This window comes from Microtus oregoni, unplaced genomic scaffold (assembly GCF_018167655.1).
Source record: "Microtus oregoni isolate MIOR12 unplaced genomic scaffold, Mior012 000001F_ref0000356, whole genome shotgun sequence".
Lineage (NCBI taxonomy): Eukaryota > Metazoa > Chordata > Mammalia > Rodentia > Cricetidae > Microtus > Microtus oregoni.
Window position 1 is genome coordinate 89,380,275 of NW_024543060.1, and position 27,946 is coordinate 89,408,220.

The 27,946-nt window shown below is 43.3% G+C and overlaps 1 protein-coding gene across 1 annotated transcript; it reads right to left on the minus strand.

Annotated features, from left to right (window-relative positions):
* On the minus strand, positions 1–27,902 carry Slc5a8 (solute carrier family 5 member 8). Its single transcript, XM_041670673.1, has 15 exons — positions 27,181–27,902; positions 22,152–22,217; positions 19,778–19,829; positions 17,885–17,952; positions 16,796–16,950; positions 13,701–13,841; positions 12,399–12,528; positions 10,772–10,860; positions 9,322–9,434; positions 7,457–7,524; positions 6,875–6,961; positions 5,773–5,978; positions 4,258–4,361; positions 486–565; positions 1–140 (listed from the first exon to the last, which is right to left on the minus strand). Exons 1-15 carry the CDS (start codon positions 27,529–27,531, stop codon positions 12–14), a joined length of 1,839 nt encoding a protein of 612 aa, XP_041526607.1. The 5' UTR covers positions 27,532–27,902; the 3' UTR covers positions 1–11.
* Positions 27,903–27,946: the final 44 nt, after the last annotated feature.

The following is a 27,946-nucleotide window of genomic DNA, read 5'->3' on the forward strand; positions in this document are numbered from 1 at the left end:
CTTGAACTGCTTCACAAGCGAGTCCCGTTGATCTTGCCACTGTGGTCCGTGGAGTTCAGTTCAATATGGTTGAAGGCAGGGTTATCAATTCCACCATCTTCCATATACGGATGCGACTTATAGCTCAAAACATGATTCTTCTGAAAAGAAAGTTACATGGAAAAGTTCTTCAGGAAGAAACTTCAATTTGCTCAGTGACAGATAATTGTTACTAGGGTTTTCTTTTCTTCTATCTCCTGATGGAGAGTGATAGCCAACCAATATAAACCAGCAGAAGCTAGATAGTGTATATCAGACACCTTGGCTATGGGTACCCATGCATTCTCTCAATAGTTCCTATCTATTAACTGTACACCCGTAGATAGAGGCATAGACATACCCGTGCTGTGTGCCTGTTCAGGAAAGAGGCTGGGGACTAACTGGTGTTCTATTCCAGAGATTAAAACCCCACTTCCCTAATTGAAGATAAACAAAACCTAACTTACTTTCTTAAAAACATCAAAATTGGATAAAAAGTCCTGTTTGGTTAGTAAGAATCGGGGGTCCAAATTCTGTCTTCTTCCTCCTGAAAAACAAGCCATTATTTCCATGGTTACACAGACACATATGGCAATGGGACCCCCATCATGCAGGCTTTTGGCTTATGAACACTCGGCTTCATACACACATCAAATGCAAAGAAGACCTTGAAAGTGGTCCTGAAGGTCCTGAAGGTCTAGCCACCACTCCCTGTCCCTAGCTCTCAGCTCCTACAAGTGTCTAGCTGATGAATATGAATCTTACAATGTCCACATAAACAGATGCAGAGAGATAAGGCTCCCAATCCAAACCCACCTGCTTCATCTGGTGCCACCTGGGTGAAGAGCTGACCATCCTGATAACAGTAGGGAAAGCCACCCACACAACCCGCCCATAAAGTGGTAAACTGTCTGCCTCCACCTCTGCCCCCTGCCCCTTTGCCAGTCTTTGCACCCCTGCTCCTTCTCCCCGCCTCCTCCCTACTGCCCCCTCCCCCTCTCCCCCTCCAACTCTGTCCCCCTGCTCCTCTGCCCCTTTGCCCCTCTGTCTCTGTCCCTTACCCCTCTGCCTCATGCCACTCGGCCCTCTGTTCCTCTACCCCTCCACCCTTCTGTCTCTGCCTCTGCCAGTGCACCTACTTTTCCTGACTTTTGTAACTGTGAACAGCTATGTGAGTGGAGAAACTGAGCTGCTGACCGAGTTAAGCGAACACCGCATGCTCACCGGTGTTTTGTACGAATCGTCTTCTCTAAGGTTTTGTTTTAGAAACTAATCCTTTGATTTGGCCTTGCTTGTTTTCTGTCTGACTTTCTTTCTTTTTTTTTTTTTTGTCTTGATGAACCAAGTAAGATGCACTTGTGAATCATGCATGTGGTCCTCACACCACCACTATCTAATATATCTTTGAGGATGTGCTTAAAACTGAGACCTCTGCCCTTCAGCTTGGACAGACCAAACTGGAATGGCAGAACCACTGAACTCTTGATTTTTCCCGATTTCTAAGGTGATTTTTTTTATTGTTTTTATTGAGCTATACATTTTTCTCCACCCCCCTTCCTCCCCTCTCCTCTTTAACCCTCTTCCATGACCCCCATGCTTCCAATTTATTCAGAAGATCTTATCTTTTTCATCTTCTTGTGTAGATCCATGTATGCCTCTCTTCAAGGTGATTTTTAAATCTGCTAAAGTTTGAGGATTACCATAGTACCCACCCGTTTTATTGACCAAAACAAACAAACAAACTCAGTGCCAAGAGTCAAATGGAGCTGACTGCCTGTGAAGGGTATTTGTCTGGATTTTTATAGCTCTCTAGTACTCTACAGTTTGTTTTAAAGACCATCAGAAGTGTATGTTTCACAATCTTTTTCAAGGTTCACACCGTAGCTGCGGGGAAGGAATGGCTTGCTGGTGAAATCAATGAAGGGAATGTGATTTTGCTTGTTTTTTTTAACTAGATGCCCGCCCTCCTGAACACCGCTGCATGCAGTTAACGAAATTAAAGCAGCTAAGAAAAAGAAAAGGAAATGTTAGCAGGAGTACTCTGATGCCCCGGTTTCTTTGAAAGGGAGAGAAAGCAGGAGGGGGTAATAGAAGCTAAGGATAAAAACACAAGGAAACAGTACAGATGTAGTTCGGATGTGAACAACTGGCTAATTTGTGAGAATTAATTGTACCTCTCCAAACAGATTAAGTAATAAGGTGCTACTAAGTTAGGATTTTCTAAGAGAAGAAAACAATCCTTCTGGAAAGTGGAGGCAGACATCATCATTGCCAACCCAGAGACGGTAAGATTAAGAACAGGGCTACCTGGACACCAAAATTCAACAATGCCAGTCGGATACAACAGAGGCTGCCAGTTTGAGGTAGTGCAAACCAAGCGGCAACACCACATGTTTGGACAACCTGTGCGATAGCCAAGTAACGGTAAGGCGGGCAGTGTTGCCTTCCCCTGATCTGGCTGCTGTGGATAGACTGTGGGAGGGGGGAGGGGGTTGGAGCCAGCACTTCCACCAACCCTCAATCCCGTTCACGATAATCTGTATCGATATGCATCTCTCACGTGGACATCTACCTGCCCTCCTCCCCTACAGTCCATTCTCAAACCCCACCAAACGCTTCTTTGGGAATTGTTGGGAAAGTAATTGGGAAAAAAGATATTCATAGATTAGATCTAAAAGAGAAGGGAAGTAGGAAAGACAGGACAAGAAAATGGGGGGGGGGGGACTTCCTTAGATGCAAACATTTGACGGACCGGAGTTTCGAGAAGGATAAAGCAGAAAATAGCAAGATATTACAAAAGGATAGCTTAAGGAAATGCCCAGGATGGATAGATATGAGAGTTCAGAGTTAAAGAGTCATAGGGCAAGAGGCCATTGAAAAACGTGCCACCATTGGAAAGGTTAGCAGGTCGCCTGGCATTGGCACTCACAAGAGAGGAGAGATTAAGATGTTTGAGAATAGGACTTATATTCAAATTAGCAGCCAAGCACAGTCGTTTCTAAGACACGTGAATTTTTCAAAACCTCGTTTCCTCTCTGTCCTACTCAAGAATGTGCTAGATAAGATGTATCCACTCTCCTAAAGGAATAAACACTGGGGTGGGAGAGATGATTTGGCAGTTAGGAGCAGCACTGACTGCTATTGCAGAGGACCCAGATTTGGTGTCCGGCACCCAGATGGTTGCTCAGAAATCACAAGTAAGGAAAGATAAGGCACCTTCTTCTGGCCCCTGTGGGCACCAAGCAAACATGCTGTGCAATTACACATACGCAGGTAAAACACTCAAACAAAAATATTAACTGCTTTAACAATAAACTAACCCATTCCCTGTGGTGGGACACCATGCTCAGCCTTGATACAGGCAGAAGGGGTTTGGTCTTGCCTCAACCTAATGGGTCAGACTTTATTGACTCTCCATGGGAGCCCTTACCCTTTGGGAGGAGTAGATGGGGTTTGGAGGGGAGAAGGGGAGATGAGGGGGGCTGCAGGAGGGGTGGGAGGGAGAGCTGTGGTTGGAATGTAAAATGAAACTTAAAAATATAAAAAAAAATTATTAGGTAAAAGTCAACTAGAGGCACAAACATAAGTGAGAAGTTGTGGGACAGGAACATGCCCGGAACGAGAACAAAATAAAATCTCAGGGTAAAACCTCCATTCCAGGTAACAAGCTTAGACTGTGCATTAGCAACTGATTATTAGAACTTGACTCTTCACGAACACTTTCAAAGGCTTTCTACGATGTTCACACATGAACATTATAGTTATTGCTCCTTACATGTGTGCACATCTTTGGCATTTACAACGAATGAATCTGTAATAGACAATGGAGACATCCTGGAGACATCCTGGTATTAAGATGTCATCAAGATGAGCACATGGCTGTCCCTATGTAACGAGCAGCTATGCGGTTCAGTGTTCTCGTGCACATTAGTGTGACCGTACAGCGACCTGTCCTCGTCCTCCTCATTTTCCACACAGCAAGGCTAAGGCTCAGAGTAGACTGCTTAGTGTACCCTGCGTGAATCCAGGTAGCTATTAAATGGCAGAACCAATATTATGATAGCGATGGCTTACGTTCTTCTGCCTTTAGTTCAGGCTCTCAAATACTCCATGAGTAAGATTTTAAAAGTTAATTTCAGTCATTAATAGAATCACAGTAACGTGCTGCAAAGAGCTACGAATCAAACATGGGAGACTTGTATTTCTAAAAGTGAACAGAAAAAGAATTAAGATAATTACCGGTTGGTAAACTGATGAGCATCCCCACCAACAATGTTACCAGCGTTCCAGTAGTGCTGAAGTACAGATATGAGAGCGAATACCAATTGTCCATCAGCGGAGTCCTGAAAGATACCAAAGTGTAACTATACTAGGTCGCCATGTTCCTAACAGCAACGAGTGTGTGTATCAGTTACCCTGAAAGTAAGGGTGCAATTGTAGCCACTTTTAATGCCCTAATTAACTGGTCTGATCTCTATTAAATCAGGAATTTAAATATGGCTTCACCTTGACTGCGCGCATGAAAAAGGACCCTAATTATTGCAAGAATAAGGTACCATCATTCTTTGGCTCAGGAGAATCCTAAAGCGTGAGGCCACAGTCACCTAAGTCACTACAGCCTGGCCTAGGCGGGTTTCTGTGGGATCCCTGACACACAAAGGTAGCGCATAGCCCCATCAAAATAATTGTTTTCTTGTAATTCTTACCTGAAATGTATAAATAACCAATGAGTGATCAAATCAGCATCCTATGCTATTCCTCACAGGTGACTAAAGCAACTTTTAATTTAAAAATTAGGGAAATAGCCAGACATGATGACATATATCTTTAATTTCAGCACTCTGGAGTCAGGTGGATCTCTGAGTTCAAGGCCAGCCTGATCTACTGAGTGAGTTCCAGGATAGCCAGGTCTATACAAAGAAACAGTCTTTAAAAAACAATTAGAAGAACTTTTTTGACCTCAAAGTAGGCGATGATTTTTTCAACAAGACCACAAAGGACTAATGATATAGACAAAGATAAGCCATGATTTCTTACAAAAAAAAAAAGTTTGGCCTAGGCAGTTTGGATGCTCACCTTACTAAACCTGGATAGAGGTGGGCGGTCCTTGGGCTTCCCACAGGTCAGGGAACCCTGATTGCTCTTTGAGCAGATGAGGGAGGGGGACTTGATCGGGGGAGGGGGAGGGAAATGGGAGGCGGTGGTGGGGAGGAGGCAGAAATCCTTAATAAATAAATTTAAAAAAAAGTTTGGCAAAAAGTAAAAATGAAACCTATTGATTGAGAAAAAAATTTCAAAACATATTTTGAATAAAGAATATATCACCAACTCCTAAGTAAAAAGGAATAAAAGACAAAATATTTTGAACATTGGAAAACAGTTCTCAAAAGGCAAATGACAAAAATAAATATCTGGATGCCCGATAAATGTATTAAAGGGTGGTCAACTTCATTAACCATAAGAAAATTAAAATTGAAATCACGGAGATGTGTTCATCAACTGTTAGGAAGTTAAAAGAATGCAACTCAATCCGGAAAGCTTGAAACCCTGCCTAGGCAGCCACAAGATGGCTCCCTGAGTCTTCAGCTGAGCACCTTGCTGTCCTTCTATAGTAAGAGTAAGCAAGCCGCAGGGGTCTACCCATTTCTGGGTTAGGGAAAAAAGCAGTGTTATACACAAAACAAAAAATAAAAGCAGAACATCTGGAGTCCCGTTTGGCACAGGTAACAGGAAGACAGAACGTGAAGCTCATACCTTTCCACGTTGTGTATTTGGAAAGCACTTGTGGAAAAAGGCATTTCTGTGGTCGATATCCAGTCTGACCCGTTGTGTGTGATGTTACAGCCATGGACTTCCAGGGACAACGGTAAGGTTCTCTCAGGAAGCGGAGGGTAAAGCTGGGCTCCAATTCCTACCCATAAAGAAATGGCGAATCCAGCCAACAGACCTGCGAACGCTCCCTGGGAAACAAGAGAAAGACAACGTCATTCTCTTTGAGGTAGATTTAGCATGAGTTACAGTTGGTTTCAAAATGGTCAAAGCCAAACTGGCCAGTCCCCAATCTGACTCCCGTCCCTTACAGTATCTCTGCCTCTTGTCAAGGTCACCACAGACCCCTGGTCTCTCTGCCCAGCGTCTTAGGACTCACTAACCTCATTCCCTCTTTATCTAACCAATGACTGTGCTATAAATGTCTGACATTACTTACATACTTTCTAGGTCTTTTCAGAACTTCCTCCTAGAAGGGAAATGGACTTCCTGTTGGTTTTCAGAGAAGCCATTTGGATTTTATTTATTCTAAACGCATTTCATATTTCCAGACACAGACATGTTTAGATAAAATAGCAGTGATATTACCTCTTTCCAAAAAATATTCCCAATTCTATTCACCTCCTCAGGACTGGAATGACATGGAGAAGTTACGGCTTGAAGTGCCAGAAGAACAAACTGTGTGGTCATGATGGTAAAGATCTGATTGCCTCTTGTTGCTGCGCTCTGACCGAAAGCATTCTTTAAATCTAAGCCGGCTGCTCTCCTTCCTTAAAGCCTAGATACTCAATTCTAAGAAGGGCAATAATGTAAAATGTGCAAGAGGTGTTGGTCTATTTACATTCTGAGCATTTAAACCGCACTGCGTGGTTCTGACGGTTTCCATTCCTCTTCCTACATGCAAGACCTGCTTAGGGTCTTCAGTGCACAGCGCCTAACGGTACACTCGGTCAAAGTCAAAAGGCGTCACTTCAGTCCCCAAGACGAGTAACTAATGGCAGACCTCAAAGCGACCATGTCTTTACAGCGAAGGGAAAGAAAGTAGCCGGGAAAGTAACCTTTTGCTATGTCCATTAGCTATACTTACAATTGAATTGGCAAAAGGGACTAGGATGCCCAAAGAAAACAAGCCCAGAAGCGGCCCACCAACCATGCCAAATATGCTGAGTGCTGCCTGCAAAACGAACACAAAATCAACAGTTAGAAATCTCAAACCCAAGCACAAAGTTCCAAGCAATTTCATCAGGGAAGGCATTAAACCACTCAGCCTCCTCGAGAAAAATAAATCATAATTTTATTCATGGCAGTCTTGTCATTGATGAAGGTCACTGACACCTGGGAGGTTCTGTTTCTCTAAAGTGTCTTCTGTTCCTTTGGGTGTTTGTTTTGAGACACGGTCCTCTCTAGCCCTGGCTGTTGAGCTCACTATATAGACCAGGCTGGCCTTGAACTCACAGGGATCCTCCTGTCTCCACCTCCCAAGGGCTGAGATTAAAAGTGTTCACCACAATTGGCTCGTCCATCCCTTCAAGTACCCTCAAATAGGCAACAAAGGGCTGGAGAGATTGTTCAGTGGTTAAGAGTGCAGAAGACCTGAATTCACTTCCTAGCACCTGCAGCAGGTAACTCACGATGGCCTCTAACTCCAGGCTTTGGCCTCAGCTCTTACCTGTAACAAGGCTCCCATCAGCGATGCCACGGCAGCCATCCCAATACACAGTGCTCCATACAGCACACCTACAGAAAAACACAAAAGACAGAGCACGCGTGTCAACCCAGAGGATGACTGTCTGCAATAAAATGAGCGCCACACCTTTGAGTCAAAGTGGATAATGCCACTGAGGTGAGAACAGAACACACATTAAAGCCGGCAAGACAAGGCAAGGAGGCGCAAAGAAGACAGACAAAGCCCTTACACTGTGCCCGGGATTAGTCACAACAGGGGTTATGTAAGAAAGGAATCCCTGGAATTAACTACAGCGGGTTTAAAACTTAGCACCATTGTGTCTTTCATTTAATCCCCCACAAACATTTGTCTATAAAAGGAGGTGCAGGACTTGCTCAGGACAATGTGGAGGAGGAAGAGGGGAAGCAAACTCCAGAATGGGAGCCTCTGACTCTCAGAGCTCCTTTGTTCTGGGAAGTGGTAATCCACACCGACCTGAGGTCTGGGTTCTTTAGACCTCTCCTAAATCTCCACCAGCAACACCCACGCCTTCCCAGGTAAACTAGCAAAGAATGGTCATGTTCATCCATATCATATGCCACGCTCCTTCCCCCAAACTGCTTTACGGAAATTCTCAACACACCACCGGCTGGTAACTGCTAGGGATTTTCTCTTCACCTTCATATTCTTTGAAAATTTCCTTGTTGCCATCATCATCACCATCACCCTCTTATTCATCACATCCCAAGTGCAGTTTCCCCTCCCCCACCTCCCCTCTCCCCCAGATCTGCTCCTCCTCCTTTCCCTTCAGAAAATGTTGCTTTTAAAATTAAGAAATACTACCCTCTAAAGCATTTTGGCTTTTTTGCTTGTTTGTTTGTTTTTTTTAAAAAATCCATTTGGAAAAAAATTGACAGCAATCAACTGATATAATTTCCCATGCTCAAAATTAAAAAAGAAAAAATGACAGATGGGCTATTTCTTCTCATAAAATTAGTGTGTTCCTTCTGCTGTGGGTACTGCCACCTTCTTCGTTCCAGAACTCATACTTTTGTGAAGAATATTATGTAAATTATCCAATCCCAGTTGAAAGAAAACACCTGTTTTATTCAAAGGACTCTTGTAATAATGTAGTTAGGGCTTAATCTAAATATAAATAGCATTGCCTGTGTTTTAACTTAATTCTTCTCAATCTAGTAAGCCATAAATGGTCACCATTATGAGTTTTGGTGCCCATAATTCATGCAAAGTCAAGCAGACTGCCATGTTGTCCGTGATGCCCTTGACTACATATGCCTCAGTGTAATGACAGCATAGAACCCTTCAAAAGAAATGAAAGTCAGGGTGTGGTGTCACACACATGTGACCTCAGAACTCAGGAGAATGAGGCAGGAGGATCATGAGTGCAAAGTCAGGCCGAGCTGTGTAGAAAAAAAAACCCTGCTTCAAGCTTGAGCAAGAGGGAGAACGATAATATTCTCATCACTATGAGTAATTATTGTTGGAGACAACCAAAGGGAATCCTGAGGCATTGTCCTCTGTGGTTCAGTGATGCCTGATGATTAGATAGTCTTTTTCTTTTTGAGACTAACTTCAGCTACCCATGAACTCATGGTTTTTCTGCCTCAGCCTCCTGAGAGCCAGGGTTACAAATGTGCACCCACCACTGCCATCTTAAATGTTGGAATTAGTGCCCAAATCTTCATGGTAGATACGATCACCCCTTAGCATCGTAAGGGCGTGTTCCTGGATATGTACTTCTTACTAGGAAGTACTTAGACGTCTTCAGGGGACAATTTCTGGTGTCTCCAAAACAAAGCCAAGCCTCCCCCAAATGGAATCATGGGAAAGGAAACGCGGGCACATACTCATTCCTTGGGAAATCCAAGACAGAGACTTCTCTGAGAGTGACTTGAAGTGAGGTCTGACAAGATCTTCCACGGTCACCGCAGCTAAGGCGTTGATGCTGGAGGACACCGTGCTACAAAGAGAGGGAAAGGCTTTGGTTTATAATATGTTAATTTTATGATACTTTCGGTGGGAATGAGGAAAAAGAAAGCAAACCGACACTTCTGAAATAGAAGCAGATGGGGCTAGAGCACTGGCCCGGGGTTGAAGCATGCTAACTGCTCTTGGAAAGGACCTGGGTTCGACTCCCAGTACCTGAAGGAGTAGAGTCACAACCGCTTGTGACTCAAGCCTCAGGGGACCTGATGCTCTCCTCTGAACTCTGAGGGCACTGTATGCAAGAAGTGCACAGACACGCCTGCATGCAGGCAAAACACCCATGCATACCAAATAACAAAGCAATTGAAATAGAGCCCTGTAGCCATGTTCTTTTATTTTTAATGACCACACTGCCCTCTTTCTGGAAGCTACTATCTTCCATGAATGAGTCAGGCCACAAAGGTAGATTTGGCATCAACAGGTAAAGCATGAGGCAGGAATGTTTCTAATCCCCAGTCAGTCTTCTGTATCTAGAAAATGAATTTGCACCTGTCACTCAGATTATCACATAACGGCTTTAAGACGGGCTTTTCTTTGTGCATAAAAACGTTTAGAAGATGTACGGTTTTCAACGTGTAATTAGGAGCTGTGCGTCTGGTTTTGCAGGTCACCATGGTTTGGCCTTACACATGTTTCAGTCAAGACAGACGCCACTGATGTTTAATATTCAGCCAATCTGAAAGCCCCCATCAGGTGATCATCATCCCTCTGACCATACTGGGTGTGCAATGCTGCGTTAGAAAGCAGGGTCCTGGTCAAGCGTGGAGCCTGAAGCCAGGAGAACAGCTCTGCAGGTAGCCAACCCACAGAGGGGCGCGTGGAGTGGCTTGCTGCTTTTAGCCCATTTGTGACCATGCCCAGAATTCATCTTTACCTCTCGAAGTAACCAATGAGAAAGGAACGATACTCTGAGGTTATTCTTAATTGTCAACTTGATTAGATAGGGAAATGCCTGGGAGATTAATCTTGATGACATTTTCAGGTCAAAATGAATCGGGGTATGCCATGATGGCGTTATTGGGGAGGGTAGGTGGGTAGGACGTAGAGCCTGCTTGACGAAACAGGTCACAGCCGGTATGTCACTGGAGACTCTACCTTGCGCTGGCCTCTTTGGTGGAAAAGGTCTTCCAGCGCATGCTCCCACCACCTTTGTCAAAGTGCCTAGAGCCAGGCAAGTATGGGTTGAACCCTCTGAAGCCATGGTCTAGAATAAGTAATGGCTTCCTGCAGGTTGTTTTCTCATGCATCAGTCACAATGACGGTTAAACCTACGTCCTTACAGGAATGACGCCTTCATAGAATCACAGTTACCTCAAGGTCCCACTGTAAGCACAGGCCACAAAAAGTCCGGGAACTCCGGGGTAATTTCGCAAAATGTCCAGCACCAAGTAAGGCATAAGCTGAAAAATCCCAAAATTTACACCCAAGTATTAGTTGCTACTAAACAAAATTAATACCTAGCCGATTTCATATTCTTCCAAAAAGAATGAGAGATACTCGAGATGTAAGAAATGAAATCAAAATACATTGCTTGAATTCTCAAAGAATAAATTAAAAAACTGATTTAAAATAATCCTCATTTTTCTAATCCCGCAGTTATAAGGGGCTGGGGGAGTTCCATGGACACCAATGTGAATTTTGTCCATCGTCAATCTGAGGCCCCAGGTACTTGGTCATCAAGCAGCTTTTAAGAAGTAGGTTTTGGAGGAGCTCAGGCTCCTGAAGTCAGGAGATGCTAAATTTGAGTTGTGCGGCAAGTTTGCAAGAAAGTGCATGTCACATTATGGAGTTTCCAGGAGCTCCAAGGACAGAGCCTAGGTCTGAAGTACGGTCTCAGCTGGCCAACTGCTTACCCATCTCCTTCCTGCACCTTGTTCTTAAAGCAAAATAGTAATACTTTGCTTCAGAGTCTAATGGTGGAAAGGGAACAATAGAGTGTAAATAAAGCCTATACCAGAGTGTCTGGCCTGTTTATGGTCCCAGCGAGTTCTCACTATAATTCTGCTCATTAGCAATGTAACCTGTGCCAATCAAAGCCCTCACTGAGTCTGGCCTAGTGGCATACTGCTTTAATCCCAGGACTTTGGGGGTGGAGGCAGGTGGATCTCTGTAATTTTGAGACCAGCCTGGCCTACAGAGTGAGTCTCAGGACAGCAAGAGCTACATAGGGAGACCTGTCTCAAAAACAAAACAGAAACAACCAATAGCTCACTGAGATTCACTGTTATCTATAAAACTGGGGTCATAGTGCTGTGGAACTGAAGTTCAGCATGGCAAGACTCTTGACACGGAATCTTCATGTGTAGGATGCAAACACTGTTTCCTTCTTAGTCAGTCTCTACATTTAAAATTGGCAGATGGGGCTGAAGAGATGGCTCAGTGGTTAGGAACGCTGGCTGTTCTGCCAGAGGACCCAGGTTCTGTTCCTAGCACCCAGACGGCAGCTCACAACCACTGGCAGCTCCAGTTCCAGGGACTCTCTTCCTTTTCTGACCCCTGGGGGTACTGGGCAAGCACGTGGTACACAGACATGCATATAAGCAAAATACTCACTCACATAAAATAAAACAGGCAAATGCAAAATTTCAAAGTAAATTAAAACCACAAGACTGTTTATAAGAGAGTACTCTCACAATACCCACAAGCTTCTATGGTATGGTGTTTTGTGTGTAGTTTCTGTTAACTGAGTTTACTTTTTTTTTTACTTCCAACCCTGAGTTTGTCTCTGGCTTGACTTTTCACCTGGTATCTGAACAGTTTAGTCTTAGATCCAGAAATCACTACACGTTTTGCCGAACGCTTGAGAGCAGTGGAAGGTGTCTTGTTGTGTTGTGCCCACTTGCTGGGTCTCTACAGGGACCGGAACTTTTCCTCCTGACACCATGCATGCTTGGCCATGTCCCCAGTGCCCGTGTGCAAGAAAGGTGTGGTTCCAAACCTGGTCAACTTCCGACACTTTCTTAGATGTCCAGGGATCACAGTCACGGTATCTGGAGTACAGGGCGAGTCCGCAGAACACGGAGCAGGTAAGGATCACCCAGAGACCCACAAGGTTGATGTAAAGAGACCTAAAGGAGAGGGTGCCAGCAAATGACAGCTGTACTTCCTATCCCAAAGACTAAGAAAACTTATCCAAGAACAAGAGACAATGTCATGACTAGTCTTAATATGCGCACATAACATTTTGACTCTCAGAAATTATTTCTAGTCGAATTGACTTCTTTGATGTCAACCAACCGTGTATCTAGAAACCCTTCGGGTGGATGCTGTTCCTCAGTGAATGTGTCCGCCTACTTGAAATCCACAGGCATCCATGACTTTATAATAGTATCTAATTATAATACCCTGAGCCTCTTACTATTAAATAAGGATTTTAATAGGCACTAGAGCAGTTACTGGCTCATTCTCCTTTAAAGAGTAGTTGAATTATAAACTGCTAAAGATGGTCAGCATCTTTATATCAACCCATGAAAGTCCTTGCAAAGCAGTGTCTAAGACTGTCCATGAAGAACAAGACACACACCTTGCATTTCCTCTCTCACCCTTTAGCTCTCTCTTCGCCTCCCAGCAGCTAGAGCAGAAATGGACATTTACATGGGCATTTACACAGAGTTCTCCCCAACTTCCCACGTGGTCATAGCATTTCATGTACTCACTAAAGCTCAGTGAAATTATGTAATTTGTACAATGCTGTCCAGGTAGCAAGTTGGAGGGTGGCATCATAACCCATGATGAAGGCTGATAATACAACATATGCTACTACATCCAAGCTCAAATAATTACTTTTCCATTGTTTGGAGGAACTTATATTTCTGTCCAGTGTCATCTCACTGTTTCCAGATTGCATATGCTTTTCTAAGTGGATGCTAAACTTCATCATGATAAAAGCCATATATAAAGTTGTTTAGTGGGACTCTAGCAAGCCAGGTAATCATCTTTTGTTTAGCTCTCCTTTATGGTTTTTTAACTCCCATAGGTTCTTGAGACATTGACTTGATGAGAATATCTTACTTAATAAGTCATGGAAATATTTTCAAATGCTTGGTTGAGAAGATCTAGTACCACTCTGTGCACAACTATAGAACCACATGCTAGCCAAACCTGGTCCTTCGGTTCATTGTTTATTTTTTTGGCGTTTCATGATACAAAAGACTCAAAATTGAACTAAAATTGACTACGGAAGCATTCCCATAAGAGCAATGGTAGTTATCAATGATGCCTACACCACAGTTGGGCTTACAGTTTTGCATGGAATCTGTTTTTACAGGAGATGTATCTCTGCACTTGGGACTGGTTGACCCCGTAGATGGTGGTCCACGTGAAAGTCCCTCCGATGATAATGGTCCAGAACGTGTGTCTTTGCAAAGGGTTAGGATTAAAACTGCATGAATAAGAAAAGGAAAGCAGATATAAATTGTTTGCAAGGGACAAAAGAAAATGCTCCTAGAAAACCTTTAGATGCAAGCAGGTACACTCACAGGTTTACATAAAGACATCCGAATTTATGATGTCAAAATACAAATGTTCTCATTTAAATGCAATTGAGTAGACAATGATGTTTCCAGATATCAGGGGATTTTAGATGGGATTAGGAGAAAATACATGTTCTTATCATGTCGAGCATTTAGATAAATTGCTCTCCCATAGTGTTAGGTGACTACTGTAAAATGAATTGGCCACGCCATACCAGGGAGAGGGGATCAAAGTGTACCACGGAAATGTCACGGAAATAGATATCATACCAAAGTAAATACAATTTAGCACACGGTGCTAAATAATTTATCCCCTAGCATGTGTCTAGCTACAGTTAAGCTTAAGAAGTCAATGCACTCTCACGGTACATACTTTGTGAAACGATTACGTCATTATGACCACGCTTTCTTACAATTCCGTGTGCAAATGCTAACAGTTTCAACCCACTTCGTGGCAGGCACATAAGCCAATATCAGGAAATACCACTTTCATCTGAAGCACCTCTTAACTCTTTCCAATATGTCACCTTGGAAGGAAGGAGTCTACTCATCTCCCCATAAATATGAACTTGAGAACTTCCCACAAAGTAAGCTTTCCTTCACCCTTTCCAGAAATTATGAGGTTGAGAGCCTCTCTCCCAGTGGTTCTCAACCTGTGGGTCGCATATCAGATAGCCTGCATATCAGATACTTACAATTACAATTCATAGCAGTAGCAAAGTTACAGTTATGAAGTGGCAACAAAATAATTTTATGGTTGGGGATCAACAGAACTTGAGAAACCGTATTAATGGGTCACAGCATTAGGAAGGTGGAGAACCACTGCTTTCTCCCATGGCATGACATCTTATGTCAAATTCCAAGAGTTTTGGGCACTCTGACTCTTTCTCCTGTAGAGTTATCTACCACGTTAACCAAAAGAAGAGCCACAAAGATTCAGTGAGCTCTTTGAAGGAACTAAGGAGAGAGAGAAACAATTCGGAGATTCTAGTTCTTTTCTTCATTTTCCTCAATCAGAAAAGACATTTTTCCAATTATCCTGTAGATAATAAGGAGCATTCTGGGAAAGTCTAAAACACAATGGATCTTTCATTATCATTCGGTGGTCAGCTGTCTTAAGATATGATTATTAAAGTACCTAATTTTTATCTGAAAGGATCTCTTATTGATATATGAATCCCCTCCTTTCCTCCCCCTCCCCTTCAACTCTCTCCCATGACCCCCACGCTCCCAATTTACTCAGGAGATCTTGTCTTTTTGTCTCCTTCCTTTGTAGATCCAAGTATGTCTCTCTTAGGGTCCTCTTTGTTGTCTAGGTTGTCTGGGGTTGTGGACTGTAGGTTGGTTTTTTTCTTTGCTTTATATCTAGAAGTCACTTATGAGTGAGTTCATACTATATTTGTCTTTCGGGGTCTGGGTTACCTCACTAAATATGGCCTTTTCTAGATCCATTCATTTGCATACAAATTTCAAGATGTCATTATTTTTTACCAATGTGTAGTACTTCATGGTGTAAAGGTACCACATTTTCTTTATCCATTCTTCTGTTTTCTACAAAAATTGATTATTTCCAATTCCTCTGATCCATTTCCCCTCTCCTGGTAAAACCAATGTGACTTTATTTTTGGGAAACTATGCTTTATTCATTAAATAGTCTGAATAAATATCAATTAAAAGTATCCTCTTGTTCTGCCCAAGCTATGAAAGGGACCATAGCTCAAGGTAGTCCAACTGGAAGCGCTCAAGGTTCAGATCTGAACTTTGAAGTAAAAGGAGAAACAAGTATTGCAAACAGTTGAAGGTGATTCCCTGGCATGCATTCCTCCAGGAGAATGGGGTGGTGCTGTTTGGTTTCTGCAAAGGTCTTTCTCAAAAGAAGAGGACTATATTTAAAAGACACAAAGAGCCACCTTTTAAATATCATCTAAGTGGTTTTTTTTTTCTTTCATTCCACTAGTGAATGAAGATTTCCAATCTCAACTTAGGACTATTTAAAGAAAAGAGAATAAGGTCCAGGTCAAAATGAGCCTCTTTCCACACTGAACATGATGCATCAAGGTGACTATATTGAACCAAGGGGTAGGTGTTTTCCTAATTCTCTTCAGTTGTCTGATATGCTCTGGATGGACTAGCCAGGCTTTCCATTGTTTAGACTGTGCCTGGCTGTCACTTGAAATGTCAGCCATAGCTTTTCAGGTCAGTTTTATTTATTTTTTAATTAAAAATTATTTATTTTGGTTTTTCAAGACAGGGTTTCTCTGTGTAGTCCTGGCTGACCTAGAACTCACTCTGTAGACCAGGCTGCCTCACAACTCAGAGAGAGCCACCTCTCTGCCTCCCAAGTGCTAGGATTAAAGGCATACTCCACCTGAACCTGGTCAGTGTTTAAGAAATAATGCATAGAGATTCATACATGAAATCCTATTCAACAATGTGTTATTTTAATATGCTACACATTTCCAGAATGACATCAAAACAATTTCTCTGTGTTTCTTAAAATTAAGCATTATTCAAATGAAATTACTGTGCTTCAGCATTTGGCTCATAAGGGCTCCTTGGCTCACCTTTTGCCATTTTTCCTACCCTTCCTTCAGTCTGTTCCAGACTTTATTTTGCTCTAATGTCCTTCTCTGAAGAAAGAAACATCACAATACCATATGACCCAGTGGCATCAGTTGGCTTTAACCCCTCAAAAAACTGGCAAAAATTCCCCAAACACTTACTGGCCAACTTTTAATTTTACAGGCCACACCCTTAGTGACTTATTTATTTTCCAGTGAAAACGTTCTAGTCCAATAAAACTAAGTGTTACAGAGAAAACAAAAGATGCATTCTATTAACCAGGAGGTAAATAGCAACTTACTTCCAGAAGTTTAATCTGCCACCGTTGGAGGCATCACTCAAAATTGTATTGATTCCACCTTGAGTTATTGTAGCCTGTATGATCACGGATGCAAATCCAGCCACCATGATCCCAACTTGGAAAACATCTGTCCAGACCACTGCTTTAAGGCCACCCTTTGAGAAGAAAATGTGTTAGGATTAGTACTTCTATGAGATATGGTTGGATATCTGTCTAAATATGAACATACTACACTAGACAAATGGCAAAACATGGAACTTGGTCAAGAAGGTAACTCGTTCAAAGGAGACGGTCATGCCGAAAGAACATTCATAGAGAAGAAAATATTTAACCTATCCCTTAAACACAGGCAGAGGTATAGATGGAAGGTCCTCCCAGGCCATATTTTGGCCTGGGGAAAAGCAGGAGAGGAGAAAACTATACATGGTCTATTGAATGTGGTCAGATAGATACTCTGGACAGAAGAGATGTGGGGTGAGGAGGGTGTTGGAGGAATAATTCAGAGTTAAATTATAAGTCATCGTGTTTGTACAGATACCCATATTGTCTGGCAAGACACTAAAATTGTTGCATGCCAGCCACTACCACCAGTGTTTCTCTTCAGCCTCGATGGCCTGGGTTTAAACAGGCTCTATGCAAGGCTCTTAATTCCTAGACGATCAAGCAAAATAAAAGGTTAATAAAGAAACTATAAAAGATCACATAAATTTGCATTGCTGCAAAGCACCTGTTCCACAATAAAGCAGAATCGCGTCTTGACGGCTGTCACATATATTTTGTCACCTGTGTCTATAGTTAATAGACCATTATCTCAAGTCTCTATGCTGAGGTATGATATGAACACGTCTATAATATTTTGGAAACCGTAACCAGGAATCAAGAGATAAAAACAGGGACCTGCGCCATGGTTCAGACGAAAGGAAAATTTCGTGTGTAATCCATATCTGAGGACCAAATGTTCCCCACAAAAATGCTGTACTGTGAGAAGCCCAGAGAAAAAGGGTAAGTCTGAGCGGTCAGCTAGCAGCGCAGGACTCCTTGAACTTCCAGTTCTACAACGCGAGGAGGTGGGGGACACCCTTCACATACCAGTGTGCAGTAGAACGTGCAGACCACCCCAGTCGCCACCACTGCGCCCCACAGATCAAATCCTGTAACTGCAGAAGAAAAGAGAACACGTGTTCAGTTGTGGAGTGTGCATAATGAAAGCGCCTCTCAAGAACGACCGGGGAGGCGTCAAGCTCCATACCCTCGCACTTAAAACTAGACTCAGGTCTCAATGCCCCCAAGATAAATGGAGTACAAAATCATATTTGTGAAGTTCAACAGACATCCTGCTTGTTTATAGTCACGGGCACCATACATAGATCCAATACCGGCTAAATGAAACTCACAGAAAAGGATTTCTATTGTAATTAAGCTAAGAAAGAGCTTGATTCTGGGAAGTAGTCCATCAAACGGAATAGGCTCGAAGGGGAGCGCCCATACCTTCCTATTGGTTCACATAAACATGCTGCTTCATCAGACCTTGAAATGTGTGCTTTTAAGATAAGAGTCAGGGTAGAAAAGTCCATTATTTGCTACCAGTTTTCTAAGAAGTGGAGGGACATATTTTTAATGGAAGGATAAATAAAAGCCAACAGAAAAAAAGTTACCTATAATATATAAAGGATAAACAGGACAGAAGGTATGAAGCTATGTTAGAGTTCTTCAAATATATTCCGATTTATAGATTTGACTTTGGAACCATTATAGAGTCTACACAATTGGAAAGGGTAAAGTTAAGGACCTCCTGAACTTAAAAATGAAGAACTGAACAATACCCTCAGACATGCAAGTTGTTACTTTCAAAACTAACAAGTAAGGGGGAAAACCGTCCAACTGTCCCGCCATTCCCCTACAAATGACATTTCAGAGTAATGAAATAGTCAAGCAAAGGAACTTCCTCCTTAGCTGCGGTCTATCCAATCAATGAAGAGAGAGTTACAAAGTTAGTATGGAATATGCAATAAGGGCTAAGAGCCAAGAAGCCGCAAATGTTCACTATTACCTAGAAGATAGTTCCAAAATTTGACCTGCATCCGAGAAATTACAAACTCTCCACGTGTTATTGTTAAGAAACATTGAGAACTTAGGAAACATTGGGAGGGGATTCAAACTGAGGAGTCCCCAGAATTGTGGAGAAGCTGCTTGGCCTACAGACTAAAAAAGCTAAGTGTGGTCTGCAGAGGTCCCTCGCATGAAAAAAAAAGTGGGGAGGAGCTCCTAAAATGAGGATAGCTCGGGCAAACATTGGATGCTTGGATACAGATGCAATCGCAGCATAAATCGCAGGATACAGAAGTCCAGAAATTGAGTACCAGCACATCTGGCAGCCTCTGAGATCCAAAAATAAAGTCATTGTAGTATTTGTTTTCTATGTTTTGGCTCCTTGTGCTTCACTCTTTTTTTCTTTATGCTTTACTTTTATGAAAATTTTTATTTTTATTGTACTTTCTAAACTTAGAGTTTACTTGGTATTACCTTTCATTGCATTTATCTTACGCTTGTCATAGGAACTAAAGCAACATGATACTAGCAGAAAAATGGATTTTGGATATTTATCTTTGTTTAGAGTGTTGGTTACAACATGTTATGGATAATGGTCTGAACAAAAAGCTAAACAAAGGATATTAGATTCAGAGTTCTGTGGGATAAAGGCTTTACCCTGTAAAGATTTATTTCTTGTACTTGGTTAATAAATGCTGATTGGTCAGTAGCCAGACAGGAAGTAGAGGCAGGGCAAGGAGAATTCTTGGAGAGGGAAGTGTAGTCTGCAGTAGTGATCCAGACACAGAGGAAGCAGGATGTGACTGCCGAATAAGGTACCAAGCCATGTGGCTAATATAGACAAGAATAATAAGTTATAAGAGTTAATAAGAAAAGCCTGAGCTAGTGGGCCAATTGGTTTATAACTAACTAAATAAAAATAAATAAATGTACCTTGATTCAAAGCCAGGGCAGGGGCATAAATAACAATTCCAGTATACAGAATCTAGTGGAGAGAGAAGGGAAACAATGAGTAGTATGAAGTACATATGAGAATTATAAAATTGATTATGAATTGATTCTTTTCAATATATTTAATGTGTTTTTATAACATGGACATAAAATAGATTTTTTTCTTTTCTGTCTACAGTGTGGCTAAATATCATAATTTTTTTTTCTGAAGACCTTTCGTTAAAGTGTGGTAATTAGTAAAATAGATACATTTATTGATCCACCACCTTACGCTTAAACAAAGTTTTCATAGGTTTAAAATACTTAACTACAAAGAAAAAATAATAGGTTAATATCTTAATTCTAGGCCTTCAAATATTGCTGCTAATCACCATTTTCTTTTTCAATGGTGGGGATGGAATCCAGAGCCTTCTGCAAACGTGATAGGCCAGCGACAGAGGAGCCACAAACCAACCGTTTAAATGCTTTCTTTCAAAGTAAAATTTTTGAAAACTGCAGTTTTTAATTAAGACAGAAGTGTAAATTTGCACTAAAATTTATGAAACCTTTCAAACATGATAATCCATCATTTTACAGAATCACTTTCCACTCATCTGTTAAACAAATATGTATTGTTCTTGAGTGCAATAGTTATGAAAAATTATGTTTCTCCAAATATCACTGCATTGCATTCTTCTACAGCAGCTAACTCCAAGTAACCTTATGAAAACATAGCATATGCTAACTGAATGCTTAATTAGCCCACATGGAACCTCTCCTTCAAAAAGGATGTGCTAACGCCCCCCTTGTTTGGAAAAGAAGAGTTAACTTCAACAGTCATCAGTCCATCCATGTTGAAGATCTGAAATGTGACAGGCTGTCTTCCTAACAACTGCCCCTTCTTGTTCATGTAGGAATTCTTAACACGAACATAGAGAGAGGGTCTAGACCAGTGGTTCTCAACATTTCTAATGCTTTGACCCTTTAATCTATCTCCTCATGTTGTGGTGACCCCAATCATAAAATTCTTTTACTTCATAACTGTAGTTTTCCTAGTTATGAATCCTAATGTACATATCTGATATGTAGGCTATCTGACATGCGACACTGCTCTAGACAGTTAATATATACAAGCAAGTTGCCTTAGGGTAACATACCCTCCACCAAATCCCATAGCTACCTGCCTTCCACACTGCGAGAGCTAAGACCTCATGAAATGTATGAAGATAGGAAACAAAACCAAGATATAAGACGGGAAAGGTCACTCTGTCTCGCAGCTCTCTGGAGCAAATGCTTAAGCAGCTTTTGACCCGAGAAACGCACATCTTTGACCTCCTTTACTAAATCCAAACCTAAATGCTCGGCTGTGGAAGGAGACGGATGTAGACAAACGTGGTAGTGACTGTGAACACCCTCCATGGCTTCCTACCGGAAGCATCAGCACGTTGACACGCATTTCCGTACTATTTGGCAAGCTGTGGCTTCCCTGTTCCTGTTCATCAGCTTGTCTATATTTGCATATTCATGAATGACTAGACTGTGCATGCCTCTTAAACTCTCTTCTAGAGCTCAGGATTCTCCTTGAGACTCACTGGACCGCTCCAATTGGGTCTAAGAGCTCAAGGTTTTTTGTTTTTTGTGTTTTTGTTGTTGTTGCTGTTGTTTTGGTTTGGTTTGGATTGGTTTTTTGTTTGTTTTTTCGAGACAGGGTTTCTCTGTAGCTTTGGAGCCTATCCTGGAACTAGCTCTTGTAGACCAGACTGGCCTCGAACTTACAGAGATCTGTTTGCCTCTGCCTCCTTGAGTGCTGGGATTAAGGGTGTGCGCCACCACCGCTGGGCAAGCTCAAGAATGCTGATTTATTTATAAAGTATATTTTTACACAAATTGTTCCCTAAAGTGTTCCTGTCAGAGTGTGTGTGTGTGTGTGTGTGTGTGTGTGTGTGTGTGTGTGATTCAATCAGCTGCAAAAGGACCGAGAAATCTACACCTTGTTTTCCTGATATGAGACTCACTCCTGTTAGGCAATATAGCTCTCCTTCAAATCTTTCTGTCCTTAAATAAGGTGCTCACTGTCAGTCTGGGTCAGGTGGGGAGGACTACAAAGATATTTTCCTAAAACTCCATATCCCATTCCTTGACCAAGGCAGTATTTGTTTTTCCAGGAAGTAATGTCTTTGCTGAAACACGGCCTAGGGATCTCCAGGTTCCGTTCTTTGTGATGCCAAGTGTGGTTTGAGTTTGTATTTTCTTTTTCATTGCCTCCTATTGTAACCATCCCCATTTTATCTTCCATGTATTATTTCTCAAGCAAAGCTCACCCAGTGAGTGCCAAGGACAAAAATATTCTAGACGACAGAGAGGAAGAGGTACTCACCGTCTGGACGATGAAGAGGACTGTCCCGCAGAGGCGGATGAACCGATTAAATCGAAGTTCCAAATACTGTTGCCAAAAATCGAAAAACAGGGGCGTGACTCTTCTAAACACATTTTATATCGGCCCAGGAAATAAAGGGTGAGATATTTAAAGGAACTACGCACTTATTTGCATTCTTTGTTTTTATTTCACTAAAATGACTTTTACTTGCATAGGGCAAAACTGGTGCTTTAGACTATAGTTCAGTGACTTTTAATAGACATAAAGAGTTCACAATCGTCTCACACACTCAGTGTATGAAGACTCCCTCATGATGCCCCTATCAGTCATCATCAGTTGGCTCCTCAACCCGTTTGGCCTGGAAAAGTCGGAAAATTCCACAGAAATGGAATTACAGTCTAGCCTGGTGTTTGTTTGTTTTGTTTTGTTTTGTTTTTCTCTAAAGAACATGCAATCTATAGTTTCTTCCTTCCTCTTAGCATTTCCTTTGATTGGATGGAGAAATCAAACCGCTTTCTACCTCAGGGTGGAAATCTGCACCAGCTGCCCTGCCTTTTCCTGGGCAAGAGAAAGTCACATGACTCCAGTACAGCCAATCACCTTCTCCTTCCCATGGACGCTGCTAAACTGCGAAAGGATTGGGTTGGCGCAGACTGATCCTGACCTTAAGGACTGAAAAAGCTGTTGAGGCTCTGTCATTTCCAGGAACTGGTCATTCGGCCTCTCATGTTGTTCTGTGAGCTACCTTCAAACTCCTTCCTCTGCCAGCGTGGGCGCGCGTGCGCGCATGGGCAAGCGTGCAAGCCTGCGAACTTAAATCGCCTAGGTCAAGGTTTTTGTTGCTTTCTTTGTCTTGTTTTGTTTTGTCTCAGAGACAAGGTCTTACTGTATAGACCAGGCTGGTCTTGTTCTTTTGATCTACTGCCCTTTGCACGTGATTTACATGTATACACTACCATCTCTGGGGCCAACATCTCTGGCTACCCAAGTCAGTTTGTTGGCTTGGGTTTTGCTTTTGGCTTTTGCAATTCAGTTTTCCTATACTGCCCAGAGTGACCTCAAGTTTCCCACTCTTCTGTCTCAGTCTCTTGAGTGTTAAGTCATCTTCTGTTGACTTAGTGAAGACCCCGCCACCTTTTCCAACTTTCTTTGATATCTACTATAGCTTATAATATGGTCTGTTTATTATAAATAGAATAATAATAATAGAGTTAGAATCAAAATTTCGGAGCTGAAGGCCAAGGTACTATTTAACTTGAGTCTTAGTAGCACAAATAGAAATCAAGTCTACCAGCCTTGCTGTCTAAAAGGGAGGAAGACAGAGAAGCACACGGAGGAGGAGAAATTGGCATTAGCTAATCAGCAAATGGAAAGACCTACGGGTAGTTTTGCTCCATAGTCACAACTGGCATGTCTGACGTACTTCCTGTGTACATTGGGAAGCAGGAACCAGGTTAGAGATGAGGACCAAGCTTGTAACCTAATCGCTGTCAGGGATGGGACACAGAAGCTTGGAAACTTTGATCCCCAGAATCTGTGGATGTAACCACATCGATAAATTAATAATCTGACCACGAGTTTAAAATGCAGTCAGTATGTGGTGCATGGACAAGAAGACCTTCGAAGACAACTGGCGGGTGACAAACGTCCAATACAGGGCAAGGCATCTGCAGCAGAGTTTCAGCTCCAGACCAGTCCCATGCCTGACTCAGGAGATTGAGGCCATCACGCTCTCAAGCTCAGGTTCCTTGTGTTTAAAAGGAGGGCCATACACGAAATTATTTCTCTCTTTTGTTTCTCAAGGGAATGTATCCAGCAATAGAAACGGATAAGGAGATGTAAACTGTTAAAGAGAAAGATGCGAAGATTAGTGGGCTCAAAGAGCCATGAACCTTGTAAATTATATGAAAATCATGGTAGGGTATTTTGGAAGACATTTTGGGGAGTGAAGTTTCTGGAAACTAGAAACAGACTGGTGTTATTTGTGAAGAATATTTTTGGTAAATCTGTAGTACATGTGAGTGAGCACGAATAGGTAGAGAAACCTTTTGCCTTTTCTAGGTCCATGTGTGCAGTGGCCGGGACCACACAAAGCTTAAGAGACTGTGTCAGAGAAAAGTGGAGCGAGCTGAACCAAATAGCTTGAAAGTTTTTACACTTAAAATTGTCCCCCAAATCAACTGACCAACATGTTTATGCTCACACAAAACCAACTGAAGACAGAACCAAGAAGCCATGGTCCTTTGCTAGATTACAGAGGAAATAAATAGGAACCTGAAAAGAAACCCTGGTCCCATTGCAGCAGGCTTAGAGGACAGAGTTCACAAGCCAAAGTACGGCATAATAGATCCCTACAGTGGACAGAGAGCATCCCTCGTCCTTGGAACTCGGAATAACGTAGAGATGTGAAGGCTTCGCTTGATGTGCATAAATAAATAAAAGTAGAGCCTGGGCGATCCTGAAGACACTATTAATTAATTGCACTGGATCCCTGCAATAGGCTGTCAATCTGTGGGTCTGGACGTTGTCAAACACCTACCGACCTATATTTTAATAGCAGCAATGGAGTAAAAATGCGTGTGACCCACCAAGTTGGGCTATAGAAATGGAAACCTAGAGACGGTTCATATTTGAGCAAGAATATGAAGGGGGTCATTACTCATATGTTGGACAATGTACCTGCATAGATGTCCTCAACAGAACCACAAAGCATTCCCCCCAAGAAATCCTCTGCCATGACTAGTTGGATTAACTGGTCCAGCAAGCTGCTCGACCTCCTTCTCTCTGACACCTGACACCCCTAGCTGGACAGCAGCCGCTGTGAAGTTCAAGGGTCCTTTATGACTTCTTCCTTGGTTCTCCCTGAGCTGGCATAAACCCAGCTCGGGGTTATAACCAACTCATCAGAGCCTCCAGAGGCAGCCGGTAAGTGGCTTGGCATGGATCCTTATTCCTTTCCCCTCCCTCACTGGCTTAACTTGCTCTGAGACTTTCCAGCTGAAAAACATGGCTCTGAGCATACCCTTGCAAGAATTTGGTTGAGCGTTGAGTAAGATAATATGTGTTAAACATGCAGGCTGGTGCCCGGCATGAATTAAACATTCAGCAAACATTGGCATTTTGCCACATGTAGCCAGAATCCTTGCTAACTTAGTTTCCACCACTAGAAACAAAGGTTGAGTTAATATCACCGCTCTAAGGAGGAATGGGTCATGAGTTCTGAGAGCAGTGTTCTTGTGGCAGGGCTCGAGTCCTCTTGTCAGGTTATTCAAGCCCTTTTCTAGGTTTTGGAGTTGGTTAGCTACAGGTCAGAGCTCACAGACGTCAGTGTTGGCAGAGGCCGCCTAGTAAGGCATGTGAGTGACAGAAGCCAGGCGTTCACATGAAGCATAGCACACCTGGTAGCCCCCCTGAGTGACAGAAGCCAGGTGGTAACACTTGTGAAGATGCTGGACTACTCACAGCCACTAAGAAATATGTTGTCAGATAACTCATCACTGGTCATTTTCCATGTGCACTTTTTAAAGGCATGGATGTAGGTAAGGACTTCTCTGCCACGAGAAAGTGGGGTGCAGACATGAAAAACCTCGGTATAGGTATTAACAGAGCAAGAACAGTGACTATTTCTGGAAGCCCAGTAGCCATAGGAAATGTGGGCTCAATGCCATCAGCCTTCTGAGTTTTCAAAAGACATTTGAAATTTTATGTGACTGTTCCTCTTCATTCAATTCTTAAATTAACATTTTTATTAAACAAAACAACCAGGGATTCTTATAAATGTTTTTGAAAAACAAAACAAAGTCTGAGTTTGGCTGGGACGGCCAGTTTGTAACTGTCCTTCACCGATAGAAATTCCCTTCTCTCCCACCTAGGGCGAAGACTAGGTTTCCATAAACACAGTGACCACAGTTAAGACAAGGCAGCCTGGGACATGCCAAGACTGGATGACATCACTAGAACCCAGGCCATGGAGGCAGGGGCCCAGCACTAGATGAACCAGCCTCACTAAGAAACCACCTTCCGATGACCCTGCGCTTCAGGGAAACAGGCCACAAACTCCAGGCCCGAGGGACCACTGAACTGAGACACCTAGCCCTCTGGCTGATGGTCTAGAGTCTTAGGAACATGTCTGTGAAGTTCCAGTCGGAGCCTGGGTGAAGGACAGCCCCTAAGGTGGCTGAGCTCTTTAGGGCACAGGCACACACACCTTCAACATCTCTTTAAGTAAAACCAAGCCAAAAGCTCTTCATCTTCGAAAAACCTTTTCCTGAGAGCAACTTGAAAAAGACAACCAGAGGGACGCCGCCACAGATGAAGTGTGGGTCTCCTCAACCTTTACGTAAAAAGGCAGCCGCGCTGTTTAAGAACTTTGATGCCACTTTTTTTCTTATCATCTCAGGATAAACTCCGTCACAGTGATTCCATTCGGTCCTGGTCCAGCATCTACTCTGTGCCCTGCGCTAGGCTCTGTTCTAAATGGAACACCTTGCATCAGCTCACTTAGTTCTCTCCACGACCGGATGAGGCTGGTGGTACCATTTTCTTCTTGAGATGAAGATGTCAGTACAAAAGGTTAACTAAGTAACTGGCCCAAGGTCATTCGCAAGGAAGTGGTGGAATTTGGTCTCGGGGCAAACTCTGGAACAAGGCCTACATCTTCAACACTAGGGTGGACAACTTTCTCCATCTTTCAGAGAACTAGCCTTTCCAACACACACACACACACACACACACACACACACACACACACACACGCACACACCGTTTTAGGAAAGACTTTAGCAAGTACTTGTCCGTTCCACTCAGTGTGCTTTGGAACTGAGATCAGGAAACCCAGTCCCGAGGATTTATTTATCCCCCCCTTAGAAGACCCATGTCTCAATGGAGGAGTGGGGGGGTGGGAGGGGATGTCGAGGTCAGAGATGCACCCACAAGGAGAGATTCCCATATGGCAGAAACTGTTTGCTCCCAGAAAAACTCCTTCTGGAGCCTGAACATGCAATCAGGCCTCCCCACCACCACCTCTTACCTCGTAGGTGCTGGTGATCCCCAGCCTATAGAACACCGGAAGGAAGACCTCCGCGCTGATGAGCACCACAAAAAAGTAGGTGATGGCAAAGATGCTGAAAATTGCCCCAAAACGATAGACCTCAGCGGGAGTGCCCAGGACAGTGACAGCGGACATGAAGCTGGCAGTGAGGGACAGAGCCACCGGCACCGCGGTCATGCTGCGGCCACCCATCAGAAAGTCCTTGGAGGTCTGCTGGCCGCCCCCGGCGAAGGCATAGTAGATGCCGATGGCAGCCGAGATGAGCAGCATGCCTGCGAATACCACGTAGTCCCACACCACAAAGCTACCGATGTCCCGTGGCACCTCCATGGCCCCCAGCGGTGACCTGAGCCGGGAGTGCGCAGGGGTAGCCCCAGCCGCGCAGGTCGCTCTCTTTAGCTGCTTTAGCCTGGGGCCGTGCTGGCTTCTTTCTTGCGCTGTTGCAGCGGGCGTGGCGTCTCCAGGAGGCCAGGTAAGTCCAACAGGTGTGAATCCTCGCGGAGGTGGGAGCCTAGCTACGCGCTGCCAGTCACCCGGCGTGGGGCGGGGGTCCCCTGTCGCCAGCTGCGCCCCTGGCAGTCCGGGACCGTGGAACGATTTCCTCCACGCCGCGCGCTGAGTGCCAGACCAGGGTGACCCAACTGCGATTGCCTGCGCACCAAGCGACTCTGGGGCGGGTGAGAACGGGAGCCTCCCGCCGCGTCCAGCGAATCCACAGCTCGCGCTCGGCTGAACTTTTACTGAC